The 12930-nt window shown below is 33.5% G+C and overlaps 1 protein-coding gene across 1 annotated transcript in view; it reads right to left on the bottom strand.

Annotated features, from left to right (window-relative positions):
* The window catches only part of Scp2 (Sarcoplasmic calcium-binding protein 2), a 263046-nt gene extending 253810 nt beyond the window's left edge, over nucleotides 1–9236 (bottom strand). Inside the window, exon 1 of the mRNA XM_069818843.1 lies at nucleotides 9082–9236. Coding sequence (XP_069674944.1) covers nucleotides 9082–9095 — 14 coding nt within the window. The 5' untranslated portion in view covers nucleotides 9096–9236. The remainder of the gene's footprint in view (nucleotides 1–9081) is intronic.
* Nucleotides 9237–12930: the final 3694 nt, after the last annotated feature.

The following is a 12930-nucleotide window of genomic DNA, read 5'->3' as shown; positions in this document are numbered from 1 at the left end:
CAGCGAAACCTGTTTGAGTCACTGTATCGAATGCTATGACGTCTTTTAGTGACAAAGGGCAACATTTATGGACATGGGTTTATTGTTAAAAATTACTTCCCATGATGCGATCGAATGCCATTGATTCAGTGTGACCAATTTGCAAAATTTGGAGTACATGGAGTACATATTCGATTAGCTAAATAACAGTCAGCAGTACGGGATGAAAATAAATGTAAACAAGACAAACACCATGATTGTCGCAAGAAAAATAAAGAAGCTAAACGTGCGAATACTAAATGAGGCAATAGAGCAAGTGGAAAGCTTTAAATACTTGGGGTGTACTATAAGCAGTAACATGAGCCGCTGCCAGGAAGTCAAAAGGGGATAGCAAAGGCAAAGGTAACTTTTAATAGGAAAAGGAGCATCTTCTACGGACCTCTGGAAAAAGAACTAAGGAAGAGACAAGCGAAGTGCCTTGTGTGGTACTGTATGGAGCAGAAACTTGGATATTACGACGAAGTGAATAGAAGTGTTTGAAAAGTGGATATAGAGAAGAATGGAACGTGTGTAGTAGACAGACAGAATAACAAATGAAGCTGTGTTGGGAGGAGTAGTGAAGGAAGAACAATGCTGAAACTGATCAGAAAGAAGAAAAAGAATTGGTTGGGTCACTGGCTGAGGAGGAACTGTCTACTAACGGATGCATTGAAAGGAATGGTGAACGGGAGAAGAGTTCGGGTCAGAAGACGATATCAGATGACAGACGATATTAATATGGATCACATGCGGAGACAAAGAGGAAGGCAATAGGAAATATTGGAGAATGCTGGGTTTGCAGTGAAGGACCTGCCACTATTTATGTACGTATGTATGTATGTATGTATGTATGTATGTATGTATGTATGTATGTATGTATGTATGTATGTATGTATGTGCACTTGGTAAAAATGAAGGTGGCCGGTTTCTTGAGCAGTGAAAATTTTCAAAGTCCCTTCGGGTGAGCGCGCAGTTCACTACCGCAAACCTTCGTGCGCCGCTTTAGTTAACTGCATAATACAAGGCGCTGATTTGGGCTGCCTCCACAGCATGCTTCGAATCTCCGTAAAGATTTTTTTTGTCCTTTTATTTTTACAACTCCTTTTTGTGTAATACAATCAAATAATTTTGCGTATATCAATTCATGTTACTTACAGATAATTACAAACTTGGTGAAAGTTTGTGGTTGTAATTCCAGGAAATCAGGATAATGTAATCAGAATTATGTTTTTTCCTTGTTTACAATTACTGCGTTTAGGCCCTTATGATCACGGATTTAGATTAGTATGATAATCATATTCCCTGTAGCACAACTTGCAAATTAATTATTGCCAATTATTTAACCGTCAACATATTTACTGAATGTTCCTTAGGCAATAGAGTGCAAAGCAGCAGGGATTAATAAAATAATTAACACTGCATTTTAATATGAAAGCCCCTAATTGTCGTCTTTAGTGTTACTTACATCTAGCTTCAAAAGTTCCTATTAACACGAAAAAAATAATAAAGCGAAAGTATTCTGAGGATAAAAACATGACGATAACCTGTTATATTTTCACTGATGCATTTAAAAGGCAACAAAAAGAAAAGTTTAGTAACTCCACGAAGATTTGAACTTCCAATCTCAAGAAAACTTAACTAACGCTCTACCAACTACGCTACGAGTTTTACTGCAGTCAAAATGGCATTGTAACGAGTAATGGTCGTACTCCACTTCAGAAGCTGTTATACAGTATATAGTGTTTGTGTTACAATGTTCACTGTTTAAACATTCTGAACGATCTGTCTGTTTTAAATCTCGTATATGAATTATTTTCTCGGAAAATTTGAGTGATTAATAGTTGCGTTCCCCATTAAAACTGCTAGAAGAATATACGCAGTCTGTCCCGAGCGCTCACGCAAATACCCGATTCGAACTTAGTCTCTCAGACGTCGGCCACTTTCATTTTGACCAAGTGTATGTATGTATGAGCGTAACCCTTAGTTACTTTAAGCCGTTGTCATCAACCCCTTGATTCCGATCCGGATATTTGTCTTCCTAAAATTAGTTACTATTGCGCCATGTCATTAGAATGCAGCATCGGAGCCGTTGCCCGTTCGGCTTGTGCGGGGAGCGGGTTATAATCCCACTTTGTTCAAAAACAGCTCTTAATGGGTTTCAAATGAGAAACGGATAAATAACCATTTAAACTACGTATATTACACAAGCGAGGCAACGCTGTGAAAGCGACTCGCTTATTAGCCGACAAAGTGCAGCAATTTTAAAGTGGAAGCCTATAATTATTTATGATAACTAAGCATTTCTATTCAAATTTGGCTCTTTAAAAACCTCTTTGTTCCGACTAATGACTTTATTTTTTTTTTTTAATTCTGTCAATACATTACGACGATGTAACAATCACAATGAACCAAATATACTTCAAAATGAACACAACAGTTGACAGTTTTTAAGAAGAAATTTAAAACTACCGTAACAGATATTTTAGTCTGTCAGAGACAGAACGAAGGGTACCAAGTAACAGAAAAATACTTAGTCGAAAAGCACCGTAAATTTAACGGGATCTATTGAAATGTAACCTTATTTCTTAATGAAAAGCAATCAGCTAATTACCTAATTTAAGCAAGGACTGGAATTTGGTATCAACAATAGAGTACGAAAACAGCCCATGCAATCTCAAAAGCTTAAACACAATTTAGACTACATTCGCATTTTAAATATCTCGTAAAAATATATGGATCTGATTTAGATATAAAACATTATCTATGAGTATCAAAATACGGATGGAAGTACTCGGCGAGTTGACATCATTGCCATTGATAGAGGAAATGACAGAGCAATTATCATCGATCCCATCGTGCGCTTTGAAACTGCAGTTGAACAGCCTGTAGCAGTACATGAAGAAAATAAGACCATCTATGACCCTACAATTCAATACTTGAGGGATTATTATCACATACAAGGACAGATTGAAGTATATGGACTATTGTTCGGAGCAAGGGGAACAATTCCAAAATTTTCAGTTCAATGTTATAAGTCTTTTGAAATTCCTTTAAAAATTTTGAAAATTATTGCTATAGACGTAATGAAATATTCTGTTCAGATTTTACGTAATCACTTATGCACATAAATTTCTTTATATTCTATTTGATTACTAATATAATTACTGAATAAAAGTACTTTCCCAAGGGTAGTTTCCATTTGAACATAATAATCATAAATACTGATAACACAAATGTTTATTTTTATTTTTATTTGTTTAGTATGCTGTGTCTTTTGGCAACCCTTACTGAAGGGTAGCTACCCCTGTGGGATTTATGTATGTAATTGTGCAGAGTTTAACATTTTATTCCTTGGATATAGCGAAACAAAAAATTGTAATACCGTACTACTTCCTTCAGAAAAAAAAAAAATTCCCCCCTAAATATTAACACTGTTTTACTCGATAAGTACTATCTGTACGATTCTGATTTTTACTCTTATCATTAGAGGAACTGATAAGGAATTATTCATCCCTTTGAAGTTCTTAAATATAAATTGACGGTTTTCTTGTAAATTAAAAAATTCACGCGGTCGTTATTTCCTGCCACTAGCAAGTCCAGCAATCCTACTACAGTGACGATGGGACGTAATGCAGCTATTCAGACTTGAGTTCGTGTGTGTGTGTGTGTGTGTGTGTGTGTACAAGGGACAATCAATAAGTTTCCGGACTGCCCTGAATGTAGACAACACACAGGACATAGTAAACGGAGAAGTTATCTAGAACCAGGGAAACGCCTGTAATCTTTACTAAATGCATCACTTCAAAGGCAGAGAAGAAGACTAGCCATAAGATGTATATGGAGAGATTCCAGGAAAATTGGCACGTTTTCTCAAAATCACTTGTAGCAACTCGGTTCTTAAAGACAATCTGACACTGTTTGATTACACTGACTCAACAGTAATTGGAAGCAATGATCTTCAGTTACACGCATATGTGCTATGTTTAAACATAAGATGCATAAACAATGGATGCATGTGCAGTTCGGATTGCACCTTGTATTCGTAGGTGAGGGGGTGATGCGCTGTTGCCAAACTACGCAGATTTTCAGTCTAATTGTCTAATTAACCATGCACATATTTAAAAAAATACAAAATAGTTTTTTATTTATTTTAATGTATTCTATTCACAGGCATACGCGGCGGTAAAAAGAAAAAAAATGCTGACAGGAATCCGAAGTAATATTTTATAATTTCAAGGTTCTCTCGTATTTAATATATATTAATGAAACATACAAAAGGAAAGAAATACATGGACAACGAACAAGATCTCAGTTGCGGTTTTTCTCAGGCCTTTCCCCTTTTCCCCATCTTAGACATATAATTCTCTGCCACTTTTCTCCATGTATTTTTGTCTTCTTCTCGCTCTTCTTCTAGATGTATTAATCAAGGACCAGTTATGTCCTCCAACTCCTATCTCTTAAAATTTTTGTTATCTTCAGATCTACAATTAAGATACATTTAGGAAGCCTTTCCTTATTCATTTCTTCTCAATTTCTTATCCAGTCCTTCTTTGCAGAATCTTTCTCAATTTAGATCCATCTTCGTAAATTTTTTCTGTATCTGCTCTTCTATTTAAACACGGAGAGCCTCTCATTCATCTGGAATGTCTCATTTCACTCCTTCATTCGCACATCTCCCTCACTTCCCGTCTTTCACTTGGATGTTGATACAAAAGGAAATATAAAATGTAATAATTTCCAAACTGCTATTTTGCTGTAGTTCATTTCTTAATAATCTTCTTATCGTTCCATTTATAGAAACGAAACGTTGTCGCATACACCTCTTTCTACTATATCACAAAATACTCCCCAGTTAATATGATCAGTAATTAGTCATCTTCATTAACTGTAGTATTAAAAAGACACCCATGCTTTCAAAAGTAGTTTACTCAAGATATCTGTTCGTTTGGTTACATTGTATGCTTAATTCAGATAAAATAAAGTACTTGCTTAAAGTCAGTAATATGTTCAGAATTATAAAATGCTTTCAAATAAACAAAAACTTCAATAAACGGCTTTAGTACAACACTTCATTTTCAAATGTTTTGTTGCCTATGAAGATGCTGCTTAGGTCCCGTTTCCCGGACAAGTACCTGATAAGCCCCAGGAGCCCACTTATGCAAACTATATCATAGAAACGCGATTAATATAAACGGTTAAACGAAAGTGTGAATAATTGTGTGGCGTAATTAATCAATCGAAAGTATCATCTTGAAAGGAGAGTACAATGAATGAAACAAAATATTTGGAAAATATCGTACATGTTATTGAATGATATGATAGGATATTTGTGTAGGTTTTCTTAAAATCAGAGATGCTACATCACCGGAAATCAAGTGTGTCATTATTAGTTTTCATATGTTGTAAAAATAAATGTCTGAACATCACAGAGGAATAACATCGCTATTTATTCCCTTATCGCTGAAAATTACAAAACTGCGTAATACCTTGTAAAAATTGTTATGAATATCAGGGTCACTAAAAAGGCGCTATTGTACATGCTAATTTCATTTTAATATGTAAAATTTTAAAAGAAATTTTAAAACATGATAATTAAGTTATGTTTTCGATTCATTAAATTTGATAAGGTATTCGACAATTTGGAACCATAAACAGCAATAGAAATCTTAAAATGAAAGTACATACCTAATGCACTAAGACTTTTAATTTAAAAACGTGTGCAGAGAAATCTTTACCAACATTAAATGCTATAGTAAACTATATTCCAAACTTAAAGGAAAAAAACTGTTTTAGGGAAGGCAAATCATTAAGTTCACAGCAATCTAAACTGATAATAAATGAGATCATAAAATCAGTTAATGACAATGAAGAATATACTCATATAATGTGAAGTAGTTAATAATAAAATTGTTTCGAGGATATAGTAATTATCGATTATTGACGCTAGGTACAGACATTAACTTCATAATATTTCACTAATTAATATTTATCTGAAAAAACTTAATCTCATGAGAATTAGAACAAGGGAAACAAAAATCATAACGATATATCAGTATCCTCTCAAATGCAGAATAGAAAACAAAATAAATTAATAAAATAAGTTATGGCATTAAAATACTTAGTTGTAACACCAAGAACATCTCAATCATAAAATATAGCAGAAAAGATAATCTTAGAAGAAAATCGAATGTAAGAATCCAGCAAGGCAGTGGTACGACATATACAATTTCACAGCGGAGAGTAAAGATGACAGTTTGAAAACAAAACAAGTGCTAGCAACAGCTGACATGAACACACTGAGAAAAATAACAAAGGAAAGAAGAATTGATAACATAAGAAACAAGTATATATGACAGAAATGTTACATCAAACCAACTTGAGATGTGTAATACAATGAAAGAATGAATGGAACAACCATATCTCAAAAATGAACGCAAAGAAAATTACGAGGATCATAAGAGACAGCGTCCCTGATGGAAGGGAAAGTGCAGGCAGGTATTCAAGCGATGGAACAACTGATCATCTACGTAACAGGTTAGCAGCCTAAGAATAATAAGTTACGTGGATTGTTTAATTATTCATGTTACTGCAACTTCATTATTGTTACGAAGAATAATTACTATACCTATTAGTTACGTATAAAATTTGTAAAATTTTCTACTTGGAATAATTTCAATTTACGTAGAATAACTGCAATCTGAGATTCATAGAATTATTTCAAATTTCGTTGCATAGACTACGTTTGATTTCTACTGCGAATAATTGTAATCTGTTCTACACAAATTAAATGGTGTCTTTAATATATAAAATAACTGAAATCTTTGGTATGTAGAACAATTGCAAACTTTCTTACGTGGAACAATAAAATTGCAATCTTTGCAATTTTATTATTCTGCATAGCAATCTTTGCTGTGAATAAAAATTATAATCTTTGCTATGCAGAACAATTATAATCTCTGCTATGCAGAACAATAAAATTGCAATTTTTGTTATGAATAAAAATTATAATATTTACTCTGCAGAACAATTGAAATATTTACTATGCAGAACAATTTCAATCTTTACTATGGAGAACAATTGCAATCTTTGCTATGAAGAACAATTACCGTCTTTGCTATCCAGAACAATTTCAATCTCTGCTATCCAGAACAATTGCAATTTTTTGCTATGCGGAACAATTGCAATCTTTGCTATGCACAACAAATGCAATCTTTGCTATGCAGAACAAATGCAATCTTTGCTATGCAGAACAAATGCAATCTTTGCTATGCAGAACAAATCCAATCTTTGCTATGCAGAACAAATCCAATCTTTGCTATGCCGAACAATTGCAATCTTTGCTATGCAGAACAATTGTAATCTTTGCTATACAAAACAATTGCAATCTTTGCTATGCAGAACAAATGCAATCTTTGCTATGCAGAACAAATCCAATTTTTGCTATGGAGAACAAATGCAATCTTTGCTATGCAGAACAAATCCAATCTTTGCTATGCCGAACAATTGCAATCTTTGCTATGCAGAACAATTGTAATCTTTGCTATACAAAACAATTGCAATCTTTGCTATGCAGAACAAATGCAATCTTTGCAGAACAAATGCAATCTTTGCTATGGAGAACAAATCCAATTTTTGCTATGCAGAACAAATGCAATCTTTGCTATGCAGAACAAATCCAATCTTTACTATGCCGAACAATTGCAATTTTTGCTATGCAGAACAATTGCAATCTTTGCTATACAAAACAATTGCAATCTTTGCTATGCAGAACAAATGCAATCTTTGAAGAACAAATGCAATCTTTACTATGCAGAACAAATGCAATCTTTACTATGCAGAACAAATGCAATCTTTGCTAAGGAGAACAATTGCAATCTTTGCTATGCAGAATAATTGCAATCTTTGCTATGCAGAACAATTTTAATCTTTGTTATACAGAACAATTTCAATCTATGCTATGTAAGGCAATTGTGTAATCTTTGCTATGCTTAACAATATTGCAACGTTTGCTACATAGAAAAATGGCAAACTATGCTATGTAGAACAACTGCAATCTTTGCTATGTAGAAGAACTGTAATATTAGCTTCGTATAATTATATACAATCCTGTTACTTCGAACACGTTTGGTTTTTTTATCGAATGATGTACTGTACCCTCCATACAGAAATTAATTGCTGTCTTTATTACGCATGATAATTTCAATCTTTGTTACATAGAATAAATTCAGTAGATTTGTTTTATTAGTTCTGAGTTACTGTAATGATTTGTACTATTAATATGAAGAAACATAATTGTTATGCAGAATAATTTCAATTCTTGCTAACGTACAATAATGTAAAATCGTCTCTATGTATAATAACAACAATTAATGTTGTATGTAATTACTTCAATTTTATAAACGATTGATCGATTTATAAGGAGCAACAAATAAAGTTTCACATACGTTCACGCTTACTGACGTACTATATAAAACTCATTTTCACTTCATATTACTTCAGAGCTTATCTTCTTGTTATCCGGACAGTGGTGAAGTTTAATGTTAGTGTTTTGTTGTTTTTCTTCAAATAAAATCTATTATAATTATGATTATTTTTATTGAAGAAAATATGATTAATAAATTTGTGAAATATCGAACACACAGAATAGAAACTTCAAGTGAAAATAACTCAATAATAATATATAATTAGAGAACCTCAAAAACATGTTTTGACAATTTTTAACAGATCTCATTCGGGTACCAACATTAATCTTAAAAAAAATGATTCAAATAGTATAAAATAGTAAAATATAGGCTGTATGAAATGAACTGAACTGAAATGTAACGTTTATTTATTGTAAATACTTGTCGAGCTCAGACTATACTCCATCGTGACTATTAGAATCCTGCGACCCAGGTTTAATTCGCGATGTGACGAAAAAGCGAGTAACCTATACCTAATGCAAAGAAAGAAGTATAGCCTACAGCTTGCTTCATGTGTTTTGTAAGTTCTATTGATTTGATTTTTCACATATATGCAATGTGAAAATGTGTTAGTAATAGGAAGGTAAGTAAGAACACTCACCCATCTCCCGACATGTTGTACGGCGTCAGATGCAAAACAGGAAGCTGAAAGAAGATGCAAGATGTCAGCACGACATGCAAATGGGAACTGCACAAAATTCGGTCCACAGTTTAAAGATAAGGAACTTGCGGTGTGACGTATGATTTATAAAACAATTACGAGGTATAGAGGTACATATACACAAAACAGAGAAAATACAGCCAGGTATATAAAGATACAGTTCCAAGAATTGTCATGTCAGTGTAAGAATGTGCCATGTCTACTGTTTTCGAACTGCATGCAAGAAAGATAAAATTAGATCACAGAGTAAATATTTTTATTTGTAAACTTCCAAAGAACTTCAGCTGGTAATGAAATTTTATTTTCATTTTGTGTTTTCTTTATATTTTTAATCAAAGACTGATATTTATTGTACATAGTGTATTTAATGGATATGGAGGGTGTGCAGCTTAAATGCTACCTGACGCCATAGTCGTGGTTCGAATCCTGCGTAAGGCATAGATGTTTTGTTCGTTGTTAATGTAACGTCCTATTATGTCTATGATCTTCCGGTAACTAAGGCGCCAACTTATTCTATAACCTCGGATTTGATACCAAGCGTTGGAGATTTAAATGTTACGAATAAGATCGAAGAAAGGGAGTTTATAGGAGTTCTTTTTCATTTCACCTTCTCTTTTGCCTTCATTAAATTCCATTAAAAAAATATGGTTATAAGTTGATTACACCGGCGCGGCTGCAGTGGAGACGCCTTAGGGTACGTACACGTTGGAGCAACGATAAACGATAAAAGAAATGACCTAGCGACGCTTTGGTATTATCAAAGAATCAAGTGTACATAGCGGAGCAACGAGGACGCAGGAAGCGAACATTTTGATTTTATCAGTAGAAGATATTCTATACATCCACTTAATGAAAGTAGATATATAGAAAATATCAGCTGCTAGTTCAAGGTTAATATAACTTAAATACGTACAAAACTGAACCTGTTTCTCATCCCAAAGCTAGTATAAATTCACTGTGTTGTGATTGGTTCTTGTGATCACATAACGTATCACGAATAAATACACAACTGAACAATTTGTCAATATCCACGATGATTAATTTAATATGCCGAAATAATAATACATCGATTAATATTCGGATATATTGATAAACACCGGTCATTATACAGATTAATATTATCTTAATCAGAGATCATATGAACGACAAGAGCGAAGAAAATTGAATTTTTCTTTTTCGTCGCTTTTATCGTTGCTCCAATATGCACACCTCAATGACAATGCATGCTTCAATTCTCTCTGATATAGCATCGCTACTTCTTTTAACGTTTATCGTCGCTCCAACGTGTACGTACCCTTAGTCAAGACTAGCTGTCATACAGAAAGTACTTTGTTCTAGTCGACGGCGCGCGTCGTCTAGTTGATGCTCGCTAGCACATACGGAATATACATGATGCCAGTCAGCGGATACCTAGTTTGCAATACACGCCGGCATTTGGGAATGATCTGTAATATCTCGTGACCGTTATAGAACTGCCTGAGCCATCTGTACAATATACGATGGGATAAAAATCCACCAGTGGAGATTCTACACACTGATATCTCACTCCTGAAGATTTTATGCATAATAAATCAACTTCGGTTTGAACGCAGCAGAAAGAACTATTTCTGACCACCTCGGCACATACATCACTGTGTGTTTTCAAAACGGAGTTCAGAGTGTGCCCTGCTGGGGTGTGAACAAATTAGATAAGTAGATTGACAAAAATTATGTATAAATAAATTAATAAACCAAAAGTGTATGATGTTTTTGTATTCTGGATTTCCTGTTTCCGATCCTAGAAATCGACAATCCAATTTGAAGTGTTAACTAATATTAATTACTTAAAACTATTATGCAATACTCAAAAAAAGAACATATTCTTCCACAGGGTGAGCATTTAGCGTAAAATATGCTTTGAAAACATTCGAATCAATGGCTTCGTTCACACTTTCTTATATATAGGTCGGAGCCGCTGCGCACACAATGGTTAGCATATAATAATAATAATAATAATAATAATAATAATAATAATAATAATAATAATAATAATAATAATAATAAAACTCGCAAATGACTTTTAAAGAACTCGCAGGTTCGTTGCCGCCCTCACATGAGCTCGCCATCGGTCCTTATCCTGAGCAACATTAATCCAATCCCTACCAACACATCCCACCTCCTTCAAATCCATTTTAATATTATCCTCCAATCTACGTCTTGGTCTCCCCAAAGGTCTTTTTCCTTCAGGTCTCCCAACTAACACACTATTGTCAATAAGTGCTACATGCTCTGCCTATCTCAAGCGTATGGATTTAATGTTCCTAATTATGTCAGGTGAAGAATATAATGCGTGCAGTTCTGTGTTGTGTAACTTTCTCCATTCTCCTGTAACTTAATTACTCTTAGCCCCAAATATTTTCCTAAGCACCTTAATCTCAAACACCATTAACCTATGTTTCTCTCTCAAAGTGAGAGTCCAAGAACAATCGGTAATATAACTGTTTTATAAATTCTAACTTTCAGATTTTTTGACAGCAGACTGGTTGATAAAAGCTTCTCAACCGAATAATAACACGCATTTCCCATATTTATTCTGTGTTTAATTTCCTCCCGAGTGTCATTTATATTTGTTACTGTTGCTCCCAGGTATTGGAATTTTCCCACCTCTTCAAAGATAAATTTCCAATTTTTATATTTCCATTTCGTACAATGTTCTCATCACGAGACATAATCATATACTTTGTCGTTTCGGGATTTAATTCCAAACCTATCTGTTTACTTGCTTCAAGTAAAATTCCCGTATTTTCTCTAATCGTTTGTGAATTTCCTCCTAACATATTCACGTCATCCGCATAGACAAGCAGCTGATGTAACCCGTTCAATTCCTAACCCTCATGCATCATGATGATGATGATAATAATAATAATAATAATAATAATAATAATAATAATAATATTATTATTATTATTATTATTATTATTATTATTATTATTATTATTATTTTAATTTATTTAATCTGGCAGAGCTAAGGTCAACACGCCTTCTCTTCCGCCCAACCAGACTATATTAATTACGCTTCCTCTAAGAAAAACCTTTTGAGTAGCTTTTTTTTTTGCACGTTAATTAACGTTTTTGCACTTGACAATTAATTGTCATTATATTACCATTACAAAAAGAATATCGCATAATAAATTACAGAATAAGAAAAGTTTTCGATGAAAAGTCTCTTTAAAAATACTGTTCAATTCTTTACCCAACCCTAATTAAATAACTAATTTAATACTCGCAAACTAAAAATCTATTACTTCCATAACAATAGGAGTTTTTGTCAGGAACCGTCAGTGCTTTTCTATATAATAAATATTATTAGTTTACAATAATTTGTCACATATATTTGGTTTTTAACGTTTTCGGCTTGAGTAAGCCACCTTCAGAAAAGTTTATGCCTATATACATGAAAGTGGTACATGTGTGTGTGATACAAATAAATAAACCAATTAAAAACAATTAAAATGAATCTCTTTAGAAGTAGGTGAACATACAATGAAATTAAAACAATACAGTATTAAAATTGGGCTATGTGAGCCATGATCAAAATTGTTAAAAGTTATTAAATACTAAAATTAGATTAAAACATGTGCGATGAAGTTGCAATTGAACAGGTTGGTGTCTGTAGTGATGTCCAGAACTGACTGAAATTTGGTGAATCAGTATCATGAGTGCAGTGAAGATATTCCTGTTGTCTTCTCACCTTCAGCGTCTACAGGGATATCTCCACAGCACTCATGATACTGATTCACCAAATTTCAG

Source organism: Periplaneta americana, chromosome 2, assembly GCF_040183065.1.
Source record: "Periplaneta americana isolate PAMFEO1 chromosome 2, P.americana_PAMFEO1_priV1, whole genome shotgun sequence".
NCBI classification, from domain to species: Eukaryota; Metazoa; Arthropoda; class Insecta; order Blattodea; family Blattidae; genus Periplaneta; species Periplaneta americana.
The sequence above is the reverse complement of the archived record's forward strand: the minus strand, read 5'-3'. Positions and strand labels throughout refer to the sequence as shown.